General features: G+C 39.5%; 1 protein-coding gene across 2 annotated transcripts; it reads left to right on the forward strand.

Moving 5' to 3' along the window:
- The first annotated feature begins 50 nt into the window (after positions 1-50).
- Positions 51-26,398, forward strand: LOC146462414 (uncharacterized). 2 transcript variants are annotated; one of them, XM_085085623.1, is made up of 29 exons: positions 51-730; positions 2,312-2,370; positions 2,637-2,694; positions 2,882-2,935; positions 3,435-3,626; positions 4,507-4,829; positions 5,517-5,556; positions 6,058-6,193; positions 6,824-6,928; positions 7,371-7,417; positions 8,037-8,234; positions 8,523-8,592; positions 9,190-9,372; positions 10,043-10,288; positions 10,992-11,218; positions 12,020-12,444; positions 13,509-13,932; positions 14,707-14,972; positions 16,372-16,587; positions 19,259-19,388; positions 19,964-20,062; positions 20,833-21,065; positions 21,690-21,777; positions 22,084-22,223; positions 23,058-23,127; positions 23,418-23,457; positions 23,563-23,755; positions 24,247-24,323; positions 25,188-26,398. In XM_085085623.1, exons 1-29 carry the CDS (start codon positions 326-328, stop codon positions 25,436-25,438), a joined length of 4,995 nt encoding a protein of 1,664 aa, XP_084941749.1. In that variant the 5' UTR covers positions 51-325; the 3' UTR covers positions 25,439-26,398. The 2 variants fall into 2 exon arrangements, with proteins under 2 accessions (XP_084941749.1, XP_084941750.1); XM_085085624.1 differs by lacking the exon at positions 16,372-16,587 and having other exon boundaries at positions 52-730; positions 25,188-26,397.
- The last annotated feature ends 202 nt before the right edge of the window (positions 26,399-26,600 follow it).

Here is a 26,600-nt window from a genome sequence, read left to right on the forward strand (position 1 = left end):
GCTTGGTGATGACAAATGTTGTCATAGAAACTAAATCAAATGTGTGGCCATTTTGAATGGCTGTAGAAATTATCCTCAAGATCAGTGACTTTGTTATCGAAATGGACCACATAGGAAGCTCCTTGATGACGCTGTCGATAATGGAAAAAATTAAGATAAGGAGGAAACCACAGAATATGGGAATTGCTAGTATTGCAGCGTGGTAATTTTGTTTTCCTTTGGCGCTCTTGGCGGGAAGGTTTAGCCATATATAAGCTTACGTTACTTCGCAGACGACGAAAGAATTTGCGATATTTTATAGACTTCGACGCTCAGATATTTCAACATGACGAGTAAACTTATGCAACTTATAGAGACACGGACCAAACGGCCAGTCGTAGACGAATCAGACTTAAAGGTCAGCTCGCACTGGAAACTGATCAAAGCCGCCATCAAACAAGAACATGGAGACGACCCAAAGAAATTGGACGAGAAACAGGCTCTGAGTGTGGGACATGGCATCCATCCAGTACAGTCATTACCGTCCGAGGAAGATATTAGCTTTGTGGCTTTCAATTCTTTTAGTGACAACTTCGTTGGAATTGACAGCGAGGGAAAAGCTTCCGTGATTTTGAAAACCGGTCACTCAGAAGCTGTGGACAGTAAAATCCTCAAGGATCCCATTTGTGGAATAGTGTATGCAAAGAAACCTAGATTCTATGTTGCCTGGGGATTGGATGAAAATATAAAAGTAAGTTATGCGTTGTATGGCAATCTGTGATTAGAAATTGTAAATCTACATGTACAGGAGGAATTACCTGGCCCACTTTAATAACTTATTTACAGTCATGTCATTGAGGTACAGGGTGTATGATGGATCGGGTATTCGGAAATAAAATTATTGCTCCCAACAAATTATTAATAACAAAGTTTCATAATTCGTACAAGACTGCAGAGTATGCTTGTGCTCAACTGTAGATATCTTCCACATAAATAGGTCTGTTTCACACTGATGCTGTGCAACTACCCTCCCAAACTAAAGTGATCACATTCTATTCCTCCTTCCCCGCATTTTATGTGGGGAAGGAGGTAGACACCCCAACTTTGGTTAGCAGTGTGTCAACACCCAGGCTGTCAAACCCAGACCCTGTTATGAAATAAAATTTGTACTTCTTTATGCTGTTTATAAGTTGCATGGAAAAGGACACATTGTAATCAGATGCAATGTTTAAGGTTGGACTGCAGGAAATATTGGAGAAATAAGACTGGCCCAATTTGTCTGATAATGGCACCTTTATTTTTGACCCCGTCTGTGGTCAAAGTATGGGGCTGGATGAGAAAATTGTCCTTCAGTTGGCTTAAGATCATGAGTTGACATATCTTGCCAGCTACATGTAGCTTTACATTTCTTTAAGTTTGTGAAGGTACACTGTAGTGAATAGATGCTCCTTTCCAGTTTAACTATATGTGTAACTCAATCAATTTGAACAGTATGTTTTGTGTGTACCAATTTATACACTGTATGATACAGACTACAAGCTCCCAAAATTTTATCTGTACTGTACACAGGATGGATTTGTTTAGGAAGAAATAAACATGGAAGCAGATTTAAAATATTTGCAATATATTGCATGATCATTGACTATTTAAAATTCCTTCCACTTTGCACATACACAGGATAGCAAATATTAAAAATACAGTAGATTGATTGCTATGTGAAACAGTCATGGAAAAAAATTTGTGTGAGAAAGTGGGATAAATTCAATTAGAAGGGTTCTTTTCAAGATAAAGTAATGGATTCCAGATAGCCTGCTGTTCTCTCAATAGTGGGAGTGTGGTTGTCTGTTGTGTTTTAAATGTGTTGTAGCTGGGTTAAAAACTTTCAAACCAGTTTAATTTATATTTTTCTTTGTCGCTAATTACCATAATTATCTGGAACAATGGAGAACACAATCCAACTGCTTAAAACAATTGCAAACCAAAAGCAAATTTTGAACCACAACATAATAGTTTGAAAGGCTGAAAAAAGAATGCATTATAAAGTGGTATTTTAACATGGTATTTTGGCAAACATCTGGTAACGTTAAATGAATACAACTAATGACTGTACATGACACCAAACCTAATTATGTGGTTCTTCTCTGTACTAATTAACAGTTTTTATTGCTGGGAAATGTGATAAGTTGCCGCAGACATGAACTGAACACCTTTTATTGTGACTGAATATAATAGGGCATGACAGGTGGTTAAATAATCTCAGCATAATAATAATTACATTATATATATCTTGCATGATCTTATCAGCTGCTTTGTACTATTTCTGTTTCTGCAGTTACTGTCAGATGGTTTGAAAGTAGTTAGTGTAGCAACTTCTATCAGCAGAATTTACAGGTATAGTACATGTATTTGACTATTAAATATTAATGATTGTTTTTGAAATTAGTACTATTTAAGTTAACATGAGATTTATGGTAATGAGGAGTGGAGAGAACTAACCACCCTCATCCCCTTTCTACTAAGCCATATACAAGTAACAAAAATACATCAAATGCATTTTACTGCAACACAGGAAACTACTAGGTTGTATTCCTTACTCTACTGATATCATTGAATAGCTTTGAAAATTACGAAACGTCACCCTGGATTTTTTTTAACAGTGGAGTGTATAATGAGTCTACAAATGAGATCATTACTGGAGGAGTTGGAAATATCACAGTGAGTAAATTTGTTGTTGTTTTTGTTGTTGTTATTATTATTATTATTATTATTATTATTATTATTATTATTATTATTATTATTATTATTATATGATTGTTATTAAAAATCTTTAATTACCTAAAATTTATCGTGACTCAAACTAAATGCACGATATGTCTTGACTAACTTTGTTTTGTGTTTTTAGTGTTGGAGTTTTAGATATGGAGCCAAGTTTTTACTTCAACGTAAAGTTTTGTCGGTGAGTCAGTTTGGTTTGTCAAAGATCATGACTGTACATGTATGTACACTGATTACAGTGTGCAGGGGTTTCATTAAGTTTTGAAGTAGGGGGGCACCTATAGGAGAGTAGCTGGGCAGAAAATTACACTTGAAGTGAATGTCTTTATGTTCAGTTGGAAAGTAGGCAGGTACTGACTCTTGTGTATCCTGGTTCTGGTACCCGGGTCCAGCCTTCTTATGAGAACCCTGACAGTGTGGCATGTAAAGGTGTGACCAGCCACAATTCTTATTAATTTGCATAATTATATAGTTTTGCCCATCCAATCAGAATTCAAAGGTCATGACCTGTCTGGAGGGGTGTAGAGCTCATGACTGGACTGCATGTGCCTCTAATAATTATTTGTTTGTTACATTTGCTGTTAATCTAACTCACTCTCATTAAAGTACTATTAATAATATTAATTTAACCGTATGATACTGATAATCTCTTTTCTACTGGGTTTGTTACATTTTCACAGGATTGTCTGCCAGCTGCCAGTGTAATTTCAATGCTATGTTTGGAAGACACACCCAGCAGATCTCAAAGGTGTTTTGCAGTTTATCACAATAATGTGATCATTTACAATCTGCTGAATGGATCCTGTGTTGGGCATCTCAAAGAACTTCACCCCAGAGAGATAACTGCTGTGTTGTTCTTTAATCCACTCAAGGTACCTTAAAAACAATATTCATTATACAATCAACTCCCTTCATTGACTGGACACCCTTGGGATCGCGAGTTAGCATTGTTAATAGCAAGAGGAATTTATTTCAGTCAAATGTCTGTACTCTATTTTTGCTGGGGATTTAACTGCTCTCCAATTATTATTGGGGTGACCATAAGGCGAGGGTTGACTGTACAGGTACAGGCAACTGTATAGTGAACTGTTATTTGGTAAAATTGTAATCACGGAGGGTTGCAAAAAATGACCATCAAATTTGTTATACAGAACTTACAGATAGCATTATGAAATGACCTTTGGATCAACCAGTTAATACACGACCTTTGGATCAACCAGTTAATACACAAGTTTTCCTTTACACAAAACTTACAGGTAACATAAAAATGCCTTTGGATCAAGCAGCTTATGCACACAAGTTTTCCTTTTTTGCTAGAACTGTGGCAGCCAAAAATATCCTGCATTTAATGTCTTGCATTCCTCTGTTGTTGTTGCCTCAGAATCTTTTGCCGAGTTTCATGCCAAAATGAAATGATTCATCTGCATGTATCTTAGTTTCTTGTTCCTTTGTGATTTTCTGACTGTTCATTGCTGGATTAGTGTACTACACTGTAGTGTCAAGTAAAATAATAAACCTTTTAAAATTTAGGTAACATTCGAGAATGTTGTCCCTAATATTTGCTGGGCTGAAAAGTTAAAAAAAAGGATTAAGAACCAAACGTTTTCAACTAATTAAGTCATCTTCAGTTTTTTTATCTGAGAATGTGTTGCAACCACTTGATAGTGATAAGTGAAAATTATATGTAAAGTATGTACTTCAAAGATGATGACTGTGTGTTTATTTCAATGCCATGTGATTTTTCTTCTTCAGTACCTTGTGACATCAGCAAAGGATGGCTCTATAAAAGTCTGGGATGATAAATACAACATCAAGATCATCTTTGTTGGTCATTTAAAATCCGTCAACACTCTAGCGGTATACCCGTTTGGTACTTACATCATGTCTGGCTCCAGTGACTGTACCATTAGAGTCTGGAGCCTTGATACAGCTGATGAAGTGGACAGAATAAGCACTAGTGAAGCTGTTCTTGGGCTTGGGACGACTGTGGGAAAAAATGACTTGCATTCGTTTGGAAGTAGATCGATTGAGTTGTGGAAGATCGAGCATATTCATAGTGTCTTTTCAACTGTGGGGTATGTAGATCTGAACCAGAGTTGAAGAAACATTTTTCTTTTACCCGAAACTGGTTTGGAATAGTAAGGAAATGGCACTAAATTAAAGACAATCAGGTGACATGCTTTTCTCTCAAAATGTTTCATTCTGTTTCAAGGGCTTTTGCATTGAAGGTTAAGGACTCCTGAAGGCCAATTTAGACTTTATGTACAACTTTTGCTTACCAATGTCGCGTGTGATTTCTACAGCGCACGGCTGCATCATGCAAAAAATCGCACACAACTCACGTCATTCAACATTGTCTACACCTACTGTATGGTATGGTATGGGCAATGTTGAATGACGAGAGTTGTGGACGACATTTTGCATAATGCAAGCTGCATGCGCTACAGAAATCGCATGCGACACCACAAAGAAAAGTTGTACCGTCTAAATTGGCCTTAAGAGAAAAGCCGCGGTACAACTCCGAAGGTTTAAGTGTTCCTCAGTTGAAACTCTTGGAAAAATTCTTGCAGCAACAAACAGTACTGTTTACAGAACACTGACCACATATGTCATGGAAATAAGTGAATTTATGAAAATTTTCCAGGTAGAAAATTCCCGTTACATTGGACTTGAAATTTCATTTTTTTACCAGGGGGAGGGGAGGGGGGTGGGAATTCAACTTGCTAGCGTCCCTAATAAAGGAATTTTGTTTCTCTCTGTAGAAGTAAAGTCAAGCTTATTAAATCCACAACACATCCAAGAGTAAGTATAAAATATCCAGTTGTTTAAAACGTGTACAATAAGAATCTGACGTGTAATTATGTATCGCTGTGCTAGGTGATTTTTTGCGTTCGTAATGTTATTGCCCTTCTCGTTTAAATTCACATAATTATCAATTGCTCATAATTATCTTGATATGGTCTTAGGTTGACTGCGTTACAATCGTCTGCTTGCTTCACGTATCTTTGTTCCAGAATTTTAGAACAAATCGGAACAATTTAGAATTTGTTTAAGGATGGTGCTTCCTAATACAGGAGTATTTTGCACAGTTTATGACTATGCGGTAAAGCAGATCTTAGTACGGGCTACTGGAATCCAGAAAGAAAATAACAAAAGTAGGCACCTCCTTAAAACGTCAATGAAACCGGAAGGTGGGGTGGGGGGGGGGGGCTCTGAACTATATAACCATGATGGCTAGTGACATGCGATTTTGCAACATTTAAAGTAAAACTTTAAACGAATGTTTTATTTATTTCTCTGCAGATGCCATTAAGACTGGTGTGCATATGTAGTGACGCTACAGTGCGCCTGTTGTCCCCAGGCTCCGGCGAGTGCATCACCACACTACTGTTACCCAGCATGAATACAATAGCTGACGTGGCTTATGCGGCGGCAGAAAGTATGTTGTGATAAACAGCAGTTTACTTTTAAGCAAAAACATCACGTACATGTATACGCGTTCTGGAATCTTCAAAGTGGAGTGCTCTAAGAAAAAATTCATTTAGGACCTTCCAATTTTTCATCACATATGTGACAGTAAAACATTAGTTATGAATGTCTGCATTATAAGCTTTCCTTTCTTCCATCATCAGAAGAAACTGTTTTAATTTCTTGCATTAACTATTTTCTTGTGTAGACAAAAACTTGCAACATTTCCGGACACGGAAAAAACCCGTAAGATACGCGTTTGGCGGGCCTTTTCTTTTGATTGGTTAAAAATAGCACGCTTTCTTTGATTGGTTAAACATGTCACGTGAGTTTAGAGAACCAGTTACATGCATAGAGCTTAGCAAAGACTTTCATAAGTCAACGCATTATCATTCAAAAATTACTTCATGTTTTACCGGAGGCTAATTTGGACCTTTTTACCTCAAGTTTGTGAATACAAAATTGGATGAAGGATTTGTCAGACTGTCTTAAAATTTTACAGTGTGATAAATCATTATGCATAAAAAAGAAAAAATATATATTTTTATTTTTTTTAAATTTTTTTAAATTTTCTTATCAGAGTTTTTTTTTTTCGTTGTAGGTTTGCTGTTTACTTTGCTCTCAGATGGTAGAATCTTGAAGGCGTCCACGATGACCAATCCATGTAGGACACTACAAGAATGGAACATGAAGAACAATCCAGATGGTAATGTTTGCTCACTTCTATGTGTGCCATATTAGCGACGGCAAAGTTAGTTTTTCTTTTCTTTTCAGCTGGTAACTTCAAAAAAAATTACCTTTGTTATGTTAAGTTCAAGTCACGAATATTAAAAAGTCCCTTCATAAGAAGAGGGGAAGGGGGTAATTCAGTAATACTCCTGGTCACTTCATGCTGGACAAGTCACATTATGCTGATCCTTTGCCGGTTGCTTCATGCTACAAAAACCGGTTTAAGCTCCGGCCGTGTGGGTCACTTAGGCTTGTGAAAAGTAATTTCCAGGATTTGTTAAAGGTTATACGTTTAGCTTTAAGTCTCGACAGGGGCTCACAGGCCGACACTGATTACTTTCCGCGGACATTTCCTGTATTAAGGTTCTCAATTATTGAATCCTTAATCAGTTATTTCGTTTCGTCTTTTTTTTTTTCAGTGCCAAGCCCGTGTAGCTGTCTTTGTTTATATGAATATGTGGTTGAGGTGAGGAATTATTCAGTGTCTCATTCGTCTATCCTTACTGTTGCCCTTAAGAGTGAAAACTTCGCTTTCCGTGCCTTGTGGAAAGTTGGATCGCTTCTGTGTAGCTCGTTTATCCTTCTTGAACCCTGAATCTACATTTACACAAGGGATCATGTCCCTTAATATTCTGAGTTCATTTTTTTGCGGACAGAAGTGTATAGAGTTGTATTGCAAAGTAGAAAACGCCTTTCACGGCGTTGCGAAAGGGATAACTTTGTTTTAATCTTTAGTTTAATATTAAAATAATATAGTTTAGTTTAATATTAACGTCAAACGGCAGAGGTGACCATACTTACCCTACATTTGCCGCTCGCTGTTTTCAGTGTCTTAGCAAAATTCAGTAATTTTGCGTTAGTTCCAAAGGCCAGAATTATTGTGCACTATTCTCCTCTGTGTACCCATTTTTTCAAGAAAACATAAACGTGAATCTCACGTTTGCCGTTTGCTGTAAACGCGATTCTATATCTCTCTATTGTCTTTTTCAGACCATCCCTACATGACTTAATCTTCACAAAAGAACTAACACACTTACACCAAGAAAAAAGGCCGTTAACCCCAGACTAACGATTTCTTTTCACAGGACGAGCTCGAAGGTGATGCATGGGGAAATGTAGTTGCCGCTCTGAAATCCAAAAAAAGAGCAGAAGAACTTCAAAATAAAGGACAAGCTAATGCGTACGATCGAACTCTGTTGCTTGGAGGCTGTGTTGATGGAATGATTGTTCTATTCGATTGGCAGAATGAAGGCGAGCCAGGCAAAGTCTCTTTTAAAATAGAGGTAAGGTTTAAGTTGTTAGGCCTGATAAAAGTAAAGGTGTGTGCGGAGGTTTATTGTATACAATACTGGCCGCAGGAATAGCAGGATTGCACGGCGTACCAGGTCACTGCGAAAGGACTTCTAAACAAAGAGGCAGGTCATTCTCGTCCGCGAGCACAAACTATTTTCCATTGACCGTTACTTCTGTCTGTAGACCGGTAAAGCAGGCAAAAAGGCTCTTGTATGGGATTAGGCTTGCTTGGCTCATTACCTCATGTTTTTTCCTTTAACATTTTTTTTTTTACACAGGCACACAGAGATGAGGTTATCACTATGGTAGCTAACCCAGTAGTAGACCAAGTCATATCAGCTGGGCTGGGTGAGTTGACGATTTTGTAAATGTACTTTGCAAATTACGGTAAAAAATTCTTATCACCGGGAAAAAAATACGAGAGCATGGTTGCATACAACAACTGTCATTAAGACCTATATCGACCCTTGTTTGCTCTGAACAATCTTCAATCTTCATCCTCCGTTTCTCATATTGACCTAAGAAAAAGTTGACGAGGTTGCAAAATCTGCTGCCCCTCCTTTGACTCACAAGTGCTTTCGTTGACTTTCGTGCGCTTTCATCTCGTGGAGTCTCCTTCCTGTTTGTCCAAAGACGACTTTGCGCGCGCGCAAACCGAGTGCGCGCGCACTTAACGTTTGTTTGCGTCATCGTCATCATCAATGCCGCAGACAGATAGAAGTTAGGCTTCGCTGCAGTCCACAGCCTGGCGCATCCACCTCGATTTCTCGGATGCTGGCATTTCTTCTAGTTAACGAACTTCGTAATTCGTGAATGAAGTAGTAACGCTGGCTGTTGTTGACGTTACACAGCTAAGAACACGGCAACTTTTCTTCAAAAGTCTCTGAGTCTTTAGATAACTTGTTTTCAGTAGCTAACAATAGCGGTTGTATCTTTGTTTTTCAGACCACGTGATCAAGATCTGGCGCCTTTTCCCGTTCGCTGAAGAAGCCCTGGCCCCTCTCATGACGTTGTACTGCCACGAAACCCCAAGGCTTCTGTCTGTTGCTCACCACAAACTGTGCGCTGCATTCCACGAGCCTGCTACTGCTTCTTATAACATTGTGGTGTTCAAAACCACACAGAAAAGTAAGCAGTTTATACAAGTGCAATTATTTCTCCCACGTTCCCACTTTGCTCTTACAGATTAGACTTTAGGTTTTTCTCCTGGAATTCATGGACGAAGGAAGGAATCGCCAAAAAGAAGAAAGACAGTAGCTATCCAGACGAGGTCTGTGATTGGAGAACGAAATAATAGGTCATTGGTCGGGAACAATGGATCCCCCGCAGAAAACAATGGGAGCTACAGTACTAGGGGACCAATGAAAATAGAGGTCTGGAAGAGGTACTCTACTATCCCCCAAAAGCCCGAACCTGCCAGGCACAGAGCGTCGAAAGTGTGTATTCTCACCGCTTGCTCCAGACTTTTCGAAGGAAGAGCGACTAACAAACGCAAAATATACGGACTGTTTCTGTAGTCAACCGCCGAAGTAACGTAATTTAAAACTTAATAAAACTTCTGTGTTTAATACGGATTTGTAGTTGACCACTGCAAATGCAATGAACCATTGGGAACTGGAAGCGAAAATATGCAACTGGTGCCACGCGCGTAAAATACATGGGTAAATTTTCGCCGTCACGTTGCTATATGTATTTTACGTGAGTTATATACAGGAACGGCTTGCGAAAATGCACAGAAAAAAAGTGTTAATTGCATGAATCTACTTCATCCGTATTTACCGAGTGAATTTCCTTTCAGAGCGGTTTGATCATGACAGTGACTTTGACCACATGGATGACGTCACGGGGCTGACCAGTTGCCCCAAGATGAGGCTGTTTGCGTCATGCAGTGCTGACGGCTCCGTGAGGATCTGGGACGAGTCCAACCGACTCCTGCGTATGATAAAGTTGAACGCTACTCCCACCAGCATTTGCTTCTGCAGTCAGAAAGGAGACCTGATAATTGGCATTGGGAAACATCTACACAAAATAAACTATGCCACTTGTGAGTACTGTGATATGCACTGTATTATTCAGACTCAAAGCAGGAAAGCTAGTCAGATACCCTGTAAACTGCTTCTACTCCATGACACACTGCTACGTTAGTCTTCCCTATCAACATCTCAGTGCACTGGTAGAGTTTTCAATTTTAATTTGAAGAAACATTCCATTGGCTACTTTCGGGATTTGTTGGCGACCATGCACAATTTTTTGACGTTACTTTCGGAATTCTACGGTATAAACCAAAAGCGTTTAAATCCCTCTATTTGCTCCAACCTAAGGTCAAGTTTTTCTGCCATAAAATCATATACCCGGCCCGTGAAACGTATCATGAGCGCTGGTGTTTTTCTTTCTTTCTTTTTTTTTTTTTCAAGCCTCTGCTTTCATCCAATAAGTGCAAATGACTTTTGTTCTCAGCAGAGAGCGCATTTTCTACTTCCTTATAACGAAGAAAAATTTTGATTGGTTCTCCTAGTACTCAAAAATCCCGAACCATGAATCACGCTTCGCTGAATAAAATACGTTGGGTAACTTGTATTTTTAAAGTACCGTCAAGTTCTGAAATAGGGATAAACTTTGACGAGTTAACGTTTTTCATCAGTTATAAGGTGAAAGTTTTCCGCCATATTTTGAAAAAACCATACAGCAAAATAATTAAAACAACTTGTACCTTTTACAAAAGTTTTTCCCCACTTTGTACCTCCTAGACATGCCTCAGTCGTACATTTACCGAATGGTGGCGATGGATTTCCGACGAGTCGTTTCCGAGGCACCGATAGCAATTGACTCGGGTGTTAAGGGCACACTATCGCCCGAAGACAGCCAGCGAGTAAACCGAGTCAAGTCGTCTCTCAATAAGTACAGTCGGTTTCAAGATTCACTGCCAAAGGAGGAAATGGACGAGATCATTCAGGAGGAAGAGAGAAGAACAACGGTGAGGAAATAGGTAACTTAAAGGAGAAGTATCATGCGAATTTGATGTAATTTCAAAACCCAAAATGTTTGTCTGTCAACAGAAACCAAAATAAATAAATAAATAAATAAATAAATAAAATAAAAAAATATATAATAATAATGATAATAATTGTCTAGCTTTGTTATACATGTAAATTATCACCTCGGTGCAATGAAACTGTCGATTAGCCCCTCTAGCCAGAGACAAAGTAGGCCGGAATGGATTGAAACTTGAAAAATGTTAGGCTAACGTTTTACAAGTTCTCGCAATTTTCTTTCCAACATGCGCTAGAACAGATCACGAGTTGTTTCTTTCAATAATTGAGTTGATTCCCATCCTCTCGTTGTTCTATAATTATTTTGTAGGTCTTATTTCTCCATTGTTAACAAAAATACCTCTGAATTAGGTGGGCACCGACCTTAAGGAATCAGAGCTTCTCGAACCATTCCGAGATGCGCAGAACGTATGCGCGGTAGCAAAAGGTGCACCGTCCTTAACAACGCAGTCACTACTTTCGTTTGAAGTTCAAAGTTCGCATGTAAAAATAAATGTAAATGTAATTTATTTACCCACGAAGCACCAAAGAGCTCTCGGAGCTCGTTCAAAGGTATCCGTGCGTTCCAGGTCGAATTGGAATTTGGAAATGTTGGTTTTTTTCACGTTATTGAAAGGCGCAGTATTCTGGGGTAAAAATTGTCATTAAATAGATTTGAACGTGCTTGTTTCTGAGCACAGTGCAAAAACTAGTTTCTCGATTTACTTTCGTTCTTTTCCTCTTAGGCCTTCGCAAAAATCAAGGAACGCGAGAATGAACTCCGCAAACTTCGCGACGGCAAGTACGAGTTTAGTCGAAAACGACCGAACATCGACCTGGAAACTGTGCGAGGGGAGGCGTTTGAAAGGTACTTGGAAATCTTCTACAAGCGGCCGTGTATCGACATTCCGGATGATAATTTGGATCATGAGGGCGGTCATAGTGACGAAGAAGAAGAACCTTACGCAGCCGATAGAGGCACGGGATTTTTCTCAATAAGCAGGCAGTCGACAAGGTCCAAGAAAGGGCAAGCGTCCGGTGAGAAGGGCTCTGCTCCAAAACCACCGATCCATAGTTTGTCCATGTCCGAGTTTGAACCCATAACATTACTGGACGATGCTAGAGACACGCCCGAGTTACCACCGACTAAAGAGCACGATGGAATGTCTGGGTGAGTAAGTTACGTTGGCAAGTGTTAGTGCCGAATCAAGGGATTTAGGTTTGTACAAAACTTAAAGGGGAAGTATCACGGGAATTTAGTGTTTCATCAAGAACTCCAAAACGTTTTTGTTTTGTTTCTTGTTGTTGTTGTCTTTATCAAAAGAAACATAAAAGTATTGCTAAAATTTGTTGTAGATTCTCACTTCAGGGTACTAAGACTATCGATGAGTGTCTCTGGCTACAGATGGACTGGGTTTGAATGTACAAAACTTTAGACTAACTGTTTTTAAGTTCTCGCGTTTTCGTTCCAAAATGCATCAGAGCAGGTCATGAGTTGTTCCTTTCAAGAATTTCGGTTAATTACTTTTTCGTGATGTTCTAGAATTATTTTGTAACTAAGTGAAGGTGTTGTCTCACCATTTTCACCACAAAAGGTCGAAATCCCCGTGATACTTCCTCTTCACATAACGGATAACGTTAGTAAGTGGATAATTTTCTATCTATTTAACAATTAGATTATGAGCTCGAGATTTCTATCGCGTGATTCGGGCTATCACGTATTGAAATCGAGAGCTAATAATCTAATTGTTTTAGTATAAATCTACTAGTCGGTTAAAACTAAACAAGTAAATTATCTATTTCCTCATCGCAGACACGTCGAAAACGTGACGAAGCAGCCGCCATTTTGTTGAAAACCGCTACTCACTATCTATCACAGAATAGATAGCGAGTAGCGTAACCAATTAGAGAACGACATTCGTGATAGAACACTAGTAGACTTATACTAAAGGGGGATAAACTTTATCCTACCAAACACAGAGTTTTGTTTTCTCTAAGTTGGGATTTTTCCGCTGCAAAAAGTTACCCGCTGTTTAGACAACTAGAGTCTGGGTGAATTGAGACGATTTGGAATAGTGTCTAATGCCCAGGAGAAAAATGGAACACATTTATCTTCCCGACAATCCTAGAATAACAATTAGGATTGTAATCACAGTATGTTGTCAACTACTCACATTAAAACTTTGTTGACGAGCAAAGATCGGTTAACTAACTTTTTTTTTTTACGCTTAAAAGGTCTGGACGTCCCTTTACCATGGAAACAGAAAGCGAGATATTCTCACATGAGGAGACAAGCTCTAGAGTGTCTCATTCAGCACCGATCCACAAACGAGACTTCCGAAGCTATCCGATAGAACCACCACTCGTGAATCGGGATCGCGATCGATACGTAGTCGACGTGCCGAAGTCCAATCGGTATCCATCACCTAGTCTTTCTCGCCAGCTGGTATCACAGAGGTTTTCCCGATTGGCTTCGCATCAAGCTGCTGACGAAGAAGACGAGGAGATGTTCGTTATTGCGCCCGATGGTTTTATTCCGAACTCGGTCGTGGTCGCCATGTTTAAGGATTCAAGAGAAGAGAATAAAGGAGAGGAAGACAAGTGGAAACCGCCTCAGTTGACTGCAGAACAACTCGCTGAATTGGAGAAGAGAAAGAAGGTAACTATTAGAGTGTGAAAGGATAAATATTTGGGAAGTAATGGGAAACAAACCACATGGAAGTGCTGCTCAGTAGCTTTCGCTTGAATTGTCTCTCAACTATTTCTTCAACAGGAACTACCCTATACAGCATAATATACAGCACCATAGGAAAGTACTACGCAGTAGCTTTCATTTGAATAGTCACACTTTAGAATTTCATCCACAGACTCAAAAGGTAAAACCCCTCGGACAGCGTAACAAACAGTACAGCAGGAAAGTACTGTTCAGTAACTTTCATTTTGAATGGTCACACTTTAGGATTTCACCCACAGACTCACAAGTTAGAATCACCTTGTAAAGCATAATAAACAGCACCACAGGAAAATACTGCTCAGTAGCTTTCGTCGCATTAAATAATTCTCCACAGTCTCAAAGCTAGGTCCACACAGGACCATTTGTTTGGAGGGGATAGGGGAAGGGGCTTTCCACACTGCTTTTTCTCTCAAGTCTAACGTTTTCAAGAAGTTTGTACGAAATTATGCCTTATAAGAGGAAAGGGACTAAAGGGGACGCTGGGCGTCGTTTCAGCGAAAGTATTGTATACCTTTGAAAAGCACAGCTAACCTTATAATGGCGAGTTTTTCACTGAGGCTACCGTTTTTGTTTTCCGTGTGTCTCAGACAATCATGCCCAAGATGTTTCAAACCTCGGTCACATATTCTCTCCAGTAGCTTGTTTAATTAGCTGTGTCAGAAACCAAATTGAGTTAATCCGCTCTCTCTTCTCTGGCAGAAACTTCCGAAATCTCCTGACCGCGAGAGTCCAAAACAAAAAAGGACGAAATCAAAATTCGCTGACCAACTCCAACTGGCTTTACGAGATGTCCCCTCACCAGAAGATACTGAACTCTTGAAGTCGCCCACGCCAACACCGCCTCCGACCCCTCCCCCAGCAGAGGAGGCGCCACCCCCGAGGAGCCCCTCCCCAAAGAAAGACGTCAAACCGCTTCGGCCGATCGAGAAGCTGGTATCAAGACCCAAGCCCCCAACTCCACAACCGTAAGTTGACTGTCTTGGTTGGTTGTTCAGCAGTAGTACGTTCCACATTCTTAACGATTCGTTAAGCTTTTTTTGTCTGTAGAGTGACCCTTTCAACTGGCAGAAAAGACGGTTTGCGTGACTCGAATGATACCTTGAAAGGTTCATTTTTGTCACGCAAAGCCAGTCACACAATCATCTACATCACAGGCCAACCCTAATTGCCATTATCCTTTTATATAAACTAAGAGCAGTTGCCCGTTTCTCTTAGGGATATTCGATACTGAGAGCAAACGTCTAATTTGCAGAGGACGATTTTCTCGTTCGTGTGCTTGCGCGTTTTCCTTTTTGGTTAACATATCTAAAGGAAAAGAGCGACTATTCCTTATGATATTTTTGGTGTTGAAATCGTCTTGATAGACAGTTCTCAAACTCATCAATAATTCTTGAAGAGAAAACAGAAGAAATCACTACCGTGAGGGAGGTTTGGAAATTTGGTGAACTTTTGCTTCGGATTGCTCCAAGAATCGTTAATGGTTTGAGAAGTTATATCAAACACTTAAAAGGTGTGGTTTATCCGTTTTCTAAACATCTCGAAGTTGGTTAAAAAAACAAAACAAAAAAAACAAAAAAAAAAACGCTCGGCTCCGCCTCATTTTATTAACCCATTTCTCTGTGTTTGGAAAATCGGATGAAACACTCTTCCTCGCATGTCTGATATATTACATCAGTTGTACATTGTTTGTAAAATTTTGCCTCCTTCTTTACTCCTTTTCACAATTTGGTCCAACTTCAGATTCAAATTGGGATAATTAGTGAAAAGTAGTGTTAGCTTCTAAAGACACTGTGGTGCTTCGTCAATTAGAAAGTGAAACAGGAAAATTTGGTTTTTGGTTTTGTCAACTGAGCTGATAAGATAAATTGACCATCGCGGTTAAGAGAATCAAAAGCTAGCGTTTCGAGCGTTTGCCCTTGGTCAGAGCGGAGCAAAGCGAAAATCGATTCATTCTGGCGAAGGGCAACCGCTCGAAGTGTCAGCTTTTGAATTATTTTACGGTGGCGAATTACATTATAAGCCCAGTTGATACAACCAAATTTTTAATCAAATAACATTAGTTGTTCATTGTTGTTCATTAAAATTCCGCCAAACACGATTCCGTCTACTCTTGACGTAGGTTAAGTATCATTGATAACAGATGAAAAGTCCGATTATAAGTCGTGCAATTTTGGGTACATATTAAAAACAAAAAAAGAATAAATAAGGAATTAAATAATTTGATTCAGTGAAAACGTAATTAACTATGAAACTATTACCTGCCTGTATAGTGAAAAATATAAATATAATAATTTCAATGAGCAATTTAAACTTTTTTAAAGTTAAACTAAACTCTTAAACCATGAACTGTAACTTTTGTTAAAGAACACAGCTCTCCAGGGCAAACCTAAATAAAAGCAGTACTTGGTCGCCATCCGCATTAAATCCGATGAACTTGGAGCTTGATGATAAACGAAAACAAAGCGAAGTTATAGATGAAGTCGGGGAGGAAAGATTGCAAAGTCCTTCATCGCTGGCTATTGAATTAATCTCGCTTGAAAATGAAGCTGTTAACACAGATGTGACAGCCCTTAAAGAAAGGTAGAGTTAACCAGATCTAAATATTAACTAAACAACGTTTTATTGTTATGTTTGTTTTCTATTATAAACGTAGCGAGTAGTATACCTTGCTTTGCTTTACAACATAAACCTATTCGATCTTTTTAGTTTCTCAGACTCTAAAATGTGACACGTTTTTCCTGCTTTATTTGTATTTTAGTCGTAGACACTGCTTCGCTTTAAAAGTGTCCATCTTTTCATACAAATGTGGGAAGTGGTCAAAACTACTACACTGGAACAGGACCCACCAAACCACAAAATAGATTATGTTCTCTGCATGCACCCCCCTTCCTCAACCTCAAAAGATGGTGTATTAATTGCTAGCCACCCCTCTATCCAGCAGTAAAAAATGACAATAAGACTCAAGCCTCACTTTTCTTGTTTATCTAGCAATGCTGACTCTTGCTAGCTGAATATTTCTGTGTCAACTCAAATGTTAAAGACAATGAAATTTTGTCGGTAATGTTCATGAGATAGGTGGTATCTTCCATAAGCCCCCTACCGCGGACAAGGTGGGTCCTCTTCGAACAAACTTGTTATGACCAGTTCTCTTAGTTGTCCTTTGTCTTTCTCCTACTATATGACTCACAAGTCCACTTATCAAACGTCACCTCTGTTTACCTTATCCAGTATCAAAATGATCGACGTTGATTGGGTCCTATTAAATGGAGATTTCCTCCAACTTATACATAAATCCTCTCAGTTCTATTTCCCTTCCCATCCTTGTTAATTTTCTCTCCTTGACGTCTTACTCATGAGCAGTGCTTTCTTCGTGCTATTTATCGTTACAACTTCTCTTCTAATTGTTGTACTTTAACCTTTCATTTCTATTTTTTTCTCTCTTTTATACCCTTCTTCATTTGCTCTTACTATCCACCTAAATATCTTTACTTTTTAGTAGCGAGAGCTTGATCTCCAAAAAAGCCCAGTTCCATGCTGGCGTCGACATGTTGGTTGGTTCTAAATCTACAGCGTCACATAGAGACAAAGTAACTGCTTACTCAACCGTACTCGAGTCTTTGGCCTCTTTTACTTCCCATTGCCATGTAGAATCACACAGCAGGAGAAGGTCTTCAAATTCCATAAGCCCTATAGAGGAACTGTTTGCAAGGATACAGGGCTTCAAGGAGAATTCACAATCTCGTCTCTCAGAAACTGATTCTGGCTCGCAATGTGGTGTTTCTGATAATACACACTATGTCAAGGAAAGTACGACTGTACTGAAAGAGATAACTTTTCTCTCTCCTCAAGAAGGAAGCTTTCTTCCTGCTCTAAGATTTGGCCCATTTACAAGAAGGTACTCGTTTCGCTGACTGCTTTTTCCACTGAGTTCTCTTTAATGGCTTTTCTTTATTCTGCTCCAGTCTTTGCTGAGGAAATATATGTCACGTTATTTCTTAAACGTAAATCTTTCTTCAAAGCTTTATGTTTTTGTATTCACAGTTATTCGTTTCTTTAATTGTTAGTGTGATACTTCTTTGTTCCATTTCTTAAATTTAAGATTCCAGGCTCATTACTCAGAGGGTTTTTTCTCTATCAAAGCACAATTGCTGCCCCATTACACTGTCTCTTAAGACTTTTACTTCTTTTGCTTATTTTATCCTAAATCTTCCCACTTCAGTTTTAATTATGATGTGCAATTTTCAACGATATTATCTAACTAGTTACCGCCATTTTTTATTCTCTCATTTGAGACGAAAGGACGAACTAATGTCAGATTCTAAACAAATCTTTATTATGTTAACCTTTCATTCCCGCAGTTAAACAAAGCTTCATCATTGTAATGAGCCTCTAATGTTTGAGTCTGTTATTGTCTAACCAGCTGGCGCTATTTCGGTTCTCTCGTTTGAGAAAAAGTACGAACTAATTTCAAATGCAAAACAAACCTTAATTATGAGAATGATGTATTATTCAGTAAATGACACAGGCATACTCGGGAAAAAAATCCTAGTGCTCCTATCAGGAGTCAAACCTAAGACCTTCTGATTGCTAGTTGGGATGCTCAACCGCTGAGCTACAGGAGACTCATGGGAGCTAAGGCCATTAAACTATGTTCATGGGACAAACAACCTGCATACTGCTAGGATTGGAATGTCATGTGTAGCTTAATTTAACCTTAACCTTAATTATGTTTAATCTTTCATTCCCGCGGTTAAAACATAGCGTCATCAATGTAACGAGCCTCTAATGTTTGCGTCTGTTGTTGAAATCCTAGTGGTAACACTCAAATGAAGCTCTTCAAAGCAAAACATTAAAACCTAGTTTTGATTAATAATCAACGATAAAGTGTGTCTACGATATACCATCATTTTCGCTGCTTGACGGTTGTCTTTCTATTAAACCAAGTCCTAAACCTACTCTAAAGTAGAAAGAAGTCGCCTCAGCTGTACTAACATCTGAAGTTACACTTCTTGAACAGACTGTCAGTGTTCGTTTGGCTGAGCAGAAATCGTGTTTGTTGATCGGAGTTTGCTATAGACCCGGCCAATGTTGTGCGCATGTCACACCATGTGACTGGGCTTCAGAGTTCATTTCGTTCGGTAAATGCCCTGTTGCACTCTATATATCAAGAGGTTCGTTAAACCGTCTTTCGTCTCTTGTTGTTGCTGCAGTTGTTGCTGTACTAACATATTTCTTTCCTTGACAATTGCAGGCCACCCTCCCCTCCCAAGGAACCAACTCCAACCCCTCCCCCACCCCCTCCAACTCCTTTGCCGTCGTTTATCACGCAGTTCAAAGGAACACTGTGGTTTGAGAACTTCTTTCCAGATGCAAACTCAGAGGTTAGTATTGAACAATTAAAATACTATTCTGTGAAACTCATAATTATAAGCGATCACCTCCTTAGCTCCCCCTTTGCGAAAACTTGTTTGAACAAGTTCTCAGTCCAACACACTACTTAGGATCTTTTATCGCGTGTATTAACCTTCATATTGTCCTTACTCCTCCCCATATCCTTCAAATGGCCAGCTCATCTTTGGTGATCATCTTCTTTTTTCTTATTACTTACATGTTTGAGCAAGCAGTGTTATTGTAAGGAGAAATTAGATGTTCTTCACTATTGGGAAACACAAACTTTCTGCTGGGAAAAAACTGCTGGCCAGGGCCTGTCTTATGGAGATCTGACGGGAAGAAAAGCATTCCTCTTTTTAAAAGATCATTCGGATCGGATCATTTTTGTATTGCATTTGAGACAAGCGAAAGTGAAACGTGGTTGCCAGACAATGTAGAAATTTCACAGCTAATCTTGTGCCTAACAACAGAGTGAGGTGAAGATCTCTCCAGTGTGGCTCTTTGCCTCGCGTCAAGACCACAGTTTTGTTAGCTTTTGTTTACCAAAGCTTTTATTCATTTGCAGTCGTTCCCAAAACCGTGGACGGCAGATAGCTTTGTAGAATTGTTGTTGAAGCTGATTCAAAAGACACCTGATTACGAGATAAAGACTCAGATCTGTGCAGTAAGTATATGTTTGGGTTTTTAAACCAGCGCCCCAGTCTAGTGCGACTCAAATGGCGAATTAGCTATAGCGTGGAAAGGGTAGGAACATTGCTGGCATGCTTATCTATCGCGCGTTTTCCCGGCATTTTTAGACAGCAGTTTTACAATTCCCTGCTACCCATTTACACTGGTCCCGCCTTGATCGAAAGTCTTTAGCCCTCATCCAGGAGAGTTGTCAAAAGGTATTTTTACTCAGTTTGAAAGCAGAAAAGGAAAACTGCAAGCAAATTAATTGTTAATTTGAATTCATGGATGATGCTGCTTTGGGTTTTTCGAGGTAAGTTACACGAAACGTTGTACAGTGCCAGAGTAATATACCTTACAACAGCCGCAATCGTAGCCTGCGAACAAGCTTCCAGGGCGCGCCCAGACGGCGGGAGAGAAGGGAAGCTTCCCTTCTCTTGGCGCTTCTGCCGTCTTGGGCGCGCCTGCAAGAATGTTGCATAAAAAACAGCAAGCTGTGCTGTGTCGATTGTGACTTTTGCAAGCTATGCTTCAAACACTAGGCAATATTTCGTGCAGCTTGTCTGGAAACGCCTCTCTCAGTACCAGATAGCTTGGAAGAACCGTTGCTATCAATGTTTCACAGTATAGCTTCGCCCTAACATATTTTTTTTTAGTGAAATCCAACAAACTAACTTAAAGAGAATGGGATAAAGTATGTTGGGGCGTGGGCTGTTCCCCCTTTTTTTTTTTCCTTCATTTTTTGACGTGTGTTGTATTTTGTAGGCTATTATGTTGTTGCACCGCCAAGAAGGTCTGATCCGTGAAACAGCCGAAAAAGTCAACCGAACAATGATAGCAGAGCTGAATATCCCGGATCACCCTACTGCGCATGGCTCGACCCAGGCCAAGCAGTTCTTACGGGTGGCCCTGCAGGTGTCACACACCATGCGGATATATGAAGTATCTTTCGTTGCCGAATTGATGGCGCAGTTCATTGATGGGGATGAAGAAATTAGGTACATTGTGAAATGTGTTTCAGATCCGATAGAATCAGCGACAGTTTCTCAGAGTTTCAACTACTTTGTCGCTCCGAGCGGTTTTCAGTTGAGTGTCGAAAGTAATTTTGAGTTTGCAATGGTTTTGGTTTAGTACCCTCTGTGATTGGTTGACAAAACTAGTGCCAGTTTCTCAACCAATGAGAAGCAAAACCAGAACAACTCGTGACTTGGTCGGAAGCGTTTCCCGCGCTTGACGCCAGTTACACGTATTTGCTTCGCGAGTGCTGATCGGTTTATTACGCTGTTTACGTTTGTTCTTGTCGGTCAAAGAAGAACTTTGGATTTGGTTTTGCGACACTCAAATGAATCCAAACTTCGGCTTTCTGGGCCCAGTTGCTCGAAGCATGGTTAGCGCTAACCCGGGTTAAATACCATGACAACCTATAGGTTTTAATACCTCTTAACCAATGGTTAGCGCTAACCATGCTTTGAGCAACTCAGCCCTGTACGGTAACTTCAAAGCTGTCAATTCATCTATGTTCACTTCACACAAAGAATGATCAGCTGCTGTTTAACCTTTCATTTTGTTATAGATGTTTGTGCATTTCGTACTAAATTACTATGTTATGTCTCACTTTGCAGAAATTTTGTCCGAGAATTGTTAGTATCGATCGGAGTACCAGATACTGCGGGTTACTTTGCTAAAGAACTGGATTTGTTCGATACCGCGGTATGTATGCTTAAAAGGGGATAAATGTGGGGTTGACTAAACTTGTTGCATAATTTCAGTAGCATTTTTATAGAAAAGACCTCGTATGCACTGTAATTGATCATTTTTGACGTCTAGCTGTTGGCAGCCTTCTCCCTCTTGCTTCCGATGCCCACCCCCCTCCCCCTCTCCCCCCGTCCTACATATTTTCTTGAATTATGCCTCGACACATGGACATCATCTCTCGCTTCATATTTTATGTTTTGTTGGAAGATGTTTTATTTCGGCATCGCATTGGTAAAAAATAACTTTCTTTCGCATTCTTAGGGTGTTCCTGAAAACAGGCGAAAGTCCCGAGTGAAGGACATGTGTGTTCAGTGGTTGAACAAATGGCTGAGTCAGTTTAGACAGCACATTCGATCCTTAGCCGGCAAAATCAGCCGAGCACAAGCCGGAAGTGTCGTCAAGTAAGTTGGATTCATTATCACTGGAACTGGTTTGTTTGTTTTGTTTGTGTATTTGTGTCTTCCTCTGTCTGTCTGTCTGTCTGTCTGTCTGTCTGTCTGTCTGCCTGTCTGTATGTTTGGTTGTGTCTTCAAAAACTCATTAATAATTCATTCGCCCATTGACCTATCACATGGTCGATAAAACATCACGTAATAATAATAATAATAATAATAATTTATTATTTATATAGCTCGCGAATCATAAACAGATGCTCTCGCGCGCTTGCAGTGTAGTGGTTTTATATCCGATAAAACCTCCTCCTTATTAGTGTACCGTGTTTACTGTTTTTCTCCTATGCTAATTTCCAACGTTGACAAAAGCATAATTGTTATGAACTCTCTTGACACATGCTTTTCCAGGAATGTTTTTGAGGCCGTTCAAAAAACTCGCAGCACCTGTTTTATCGGGTTTAAAACCACTCGGTTGCGCCTCGTGGTTTTAAACCCGATAAAACACTCCTGCTCCTTTTTTAAACATTTCATAAAATGAAATATTCAGACAGTCAGACACTTGTGGCTTTTCAGAAAGGTTCATCCTTTCTTATCGACCAAAACATGTCGCACCTATTCCCTAATATGGAGTTACGAGCAAAGAACTCGCGAAAATATTTCCCTCGAGAGAGTCAAAAAAATGTGCAGCAAAAGTGAAAATGGGAAGGATTTCTAGAAAGTTTTATAATAGTATTTCCCCGTACAGATTTATCAGGCATGTATTGACACATAATACCAAACGTCACCATTCTATTGTTACCACTATACTCATACAACTTGATTCTTCTTCGTCTTTTATCACAGAGGAACAAAGACTCCGAAGACACCGAGCTCCATCAAAGGCATTTTGAAAACAGACAAAGGAAGCTCACAGGTGCGTTGCCGCATAACAAGTTAAAACCCACTTGTTGCAAACACGTGTTCAACCGAACACAAAATATGAATTGTTCTTTCTGCTAGCTGGTTACTTTGAATTTATGTTATTGTTGGTTCTGAGAAAACTACAATTCCACTAAACAGTATCCCATAGATTATCATTTTCGATATTATTGCCACCGACTAATAGTACTAAGTTTGTCAGTTTTTCGACTTTTCCTTTCAATTTGTATTGGTACAGATTAGTTTATTTCTCACCTGAAATTTAATTCGCTCTTATCTCAACAGAGGACAGCATCTGAAATGTCCAAACCCACTAGTAGTAAAAGTAAGTACACTAAATCATTTCTTGTTTGTTTTTGCCTCCTTTTTCTTCCTCTAACTTCCCATTATACTTCCAGGTCTTCATTCATTTTTTCTTATTCTTTTTCAGTTTCGTTTGACCTCGAGGCGCTGGGTGGCAAAGCCGCTGACCACGCAACGCCTGCGGAAGCGATCAACTACTTTTGTGACATCAGAATGGAGGAGGAACTGGAGCGAGCGCGCACGCGCACTCGTGAAAAGACTCCTGTGCAGGCCCAGGACAACTCCAGGAACACGGTTCTCGTGCTCCCTAAAATACACAGGTGTGTGTTTGCTCTTTTCCAACCAGGAGAAGACCTTTATTTTGTTGTAGAACATTGAACAAAATTGGACGAGAATGTCCCAGTAGCCCTGCACCTTTTAAAAGCTCCATTTTCACTGGATCCTTATAACCTGCAGTTGCATTGTTCTTTGGGGCCGGTAACGTTGTTCTGTTGTTCGTTCTTTTGTCCTCTCAGTACCAACCATGTAACACGTTGCAAACGGTGCACTTCGCTTCGAATGTACTAAAATTGGAGTAAAATGAGCCTTAACTTTGACGCATTGATATCAGATGCTCTGACCTAATGTGTCACTATAAGAATCATATCCTCAGAGACCATGGAGATATGCTCAAGATTCCCCTTGGCAACAACATCTGAAACCGTAGGCAAATCTTCGAAAGATTTGAGAAGGGCATAAAGTTCTTTTTAAGCTGTCTTTTTAGATCTTCAGATTATATTGTTAAATGTAATCATTTTGTTTTTTCGTTTAGTAAACGGAGCCTGGCCCGGCTTGGTGAAACTCATTGTAGTCACTGTCATCTAGAAAGGGAAACTTCTCTTGCACTTGGTAAGTACAGCTTAGAATTTCGTAAATCGCAAACTTCTTTGTTCTAATGATGGTATTGATAATATTCCATCTTATCAATTGGCCGCAGGCAACGAACTTTTCTATATAGAGCAATTAAACTCTGGAACTCATTGCCACGTGCAATCACTGCTGCAGACAGCCTGCGTACTTTCAAAAGGAAACTTAGAGAATTCCTTTTTGAATCATTTCTTGTCAGCTAGGAGAGTTACCTATTGATGTTTTTATCTATTATTATGATTTTAACGGTCAGATATTTTATTCCATATTTTATACTTATGAATTATTTATATGCTTATGTGCGTTGGGTCTGAAAAAACCTGACTGGGAGAGTTTTACTTTACTTTACGATGCTATCGTCGTCCCAGTTTACACGTACGACGCAACGACGCAAGCACAAGCACAAGCATGGAAAGCGTTTCACTTTCTTGTGCTTGTGCTTATGCTTGCGTCGTTGCGTCGTACGTGCAAACCGGGACGACGCAAGCGTAAACACAAGCGCAAGCACAAGGTGCTTATGCTTACGTCGCACCGGTTTACATGTAGGTTTCTTGTGCTTGTGCTTATGCTTTTTTTTTTTTTTTTTGCTTGCGTCGTACGTGTAAACCAGGCTTTTGTGGTCCAAATGAGCACGTGCACATGGAATGCATTTACGCGTGTACGCGCGAGAAATCGCACGTTACCAGCGAAGCATGGGCTAACAATAACGTATTGTTTAGAGACAATACTTGATATTTATCTTAACTTAGGAGGGTTTCGTGAATCTGGTCCTAGAACGTTAAGTCTTCTGATATATCCCGATAGTTCACCGATTTCATTTTCCTTATCTTTTTGTCTCTATCACAGCCTTCCCACTACCTGCAATCTACCAGACTCGCCGCAGTGTGGTATTAAACAACATGGTGCTTCATTTAAAAACTCTGACGCTGAACCCGTTTCCCGATGATGACGATGCAGCAGTGTATGAACCTGCCAAACATTCCCAGTTACTGACTCTTCGGTCGTCGCAAAAATATTTCTTCCCTGCCCAATCGTACGTGGAACCGGAGGCAGAAACTGAAAGCCTCTCCGAACAAATTAGAAAGGTTTTGCTGTAGCAGGGAAGTAAGATGTGTCGGCAAGCTCCACTGAAAACTTTGCTTGTAATAATGGGGACTGTGAGGTCATAGAGGCAGTGGTAGCTTTCAATAAGCTATGCCACGCCCAGCGTTCCTCGCAAAATTAGCTTAAAGTGTTCCGATTGGTCGTTCAAGCTCCTAACATCTTTCCTATCTTCGCTCTTTTATGGGCAATAATAACCTGCTTGGTGCTTTTCTACTTAGCAAACTATGATTTAAGGTTTTCTCTCCCCTAAAGAAAGTTTTCCTTCCTTTCCTGAACAGAAACTTCATTCAAAGTTCGCAATCTCAACCGCCCTTGTTCCGCGTCTGTTATCACATATTTGGTATTTTTCTACCATAGCTGACTAATATTTTGTAGTTCACTTTGGTCGGAAAATTGCGGTTAGAGATGTTCTTGTCTTCGTTATGCAAAAATCCATTCGTTTTTACGCGAAACGGAGCAGCTAGATATGAGTTATCCTTTTCAGTTATAGACTGTAGAAAAAAAAAACCCGCAAAATATCACGATATGACTATGAGTTTTACTTAATGTCGTACCTTCTGAAGCTTGCACCTTTCGTGAAGGGCTTTTACAGAGCTTGGTTGATAAGTGATCGTACTACGTTATGAATGACATCGAAAGGCAATCATTTTACTTCTTAACGTAGCCTCATCCTAGTAGAAAGAAGTTACAACTTTTTTATATTCTTTCTATAAATCTGAATCCTCTCTTCTTGAGCTTGGGAGAAAGAAAGCAATGCATTAAATGCAGTCTCAAAATGTTACAATATCAAAAAATATTTTTGATAGGTAATAATTTGTTTCATTTGTAAAATTTATCGAAGGAATGTGTACAAAGTTAATTTTGGAAGTGTAAAGTGTATAATTTATTGTAAGTTATCAGAGAATGTCAAAAAGAAATATATTTTAACAAATCTTAGAAAACAGTCAATGCGGCCTCTTTTTGTTTTGTGTTAGCTTTATTTATCTACCATACCGGCTTTTGATAGTACGAAAGGCAAAAGTGTTAGCTCGCATAATTTTGGTGAGAGCTACTATCCAATAAGAATTCAAATCTCCCCAGTTCTTGTCTACCTCGTTCTCAGGGTCCTGAAAAGATGAACCAGTCTGGCGCATACATGCTAATTGGATAGTAGAT

The sequence above is a fragment of the Pavona decussata genome, unplaced genomic scaffold, assembly GCF_977016875.1.
Source record: "Pavona decussata unplaced genomic scaffold, jaPavDecu1.1 SCAFFOLD_188, whole genome shotgun sequence".
In the NCBI taxonomy this organism is placed as follows: Eukaryota; Metazoa; Cnidaria; class Anthozoa; order Scleractinia; family Agariciidae; genus Pavona; species Pavona decussata.

Excerpts from the sequence above, each read along its gene's own strand:
- LOC146462414 (XM_085085623.1), top strand. The coding sequence starts at position 326 with ATGACGAGTAAACTTATGCAACTTATAGAGACACGGACCAAACGGCCA. Across the intron at positions 2,695-2,881 it reads GAGGAGTTGGAAATATCACA|TGTTGGAGTTTTAGATATGG; the intron begins GTGAGTAAATTT and ends TTGTGTTTTTAG. Across the intron at positions 7,418-8,036 it reads TATATGAATATGTGGTTGAG|GACGAGCTCGAAGGTGATGC; the intron begins GTGAGGAATTAT and ends TTCTTTTCACAG.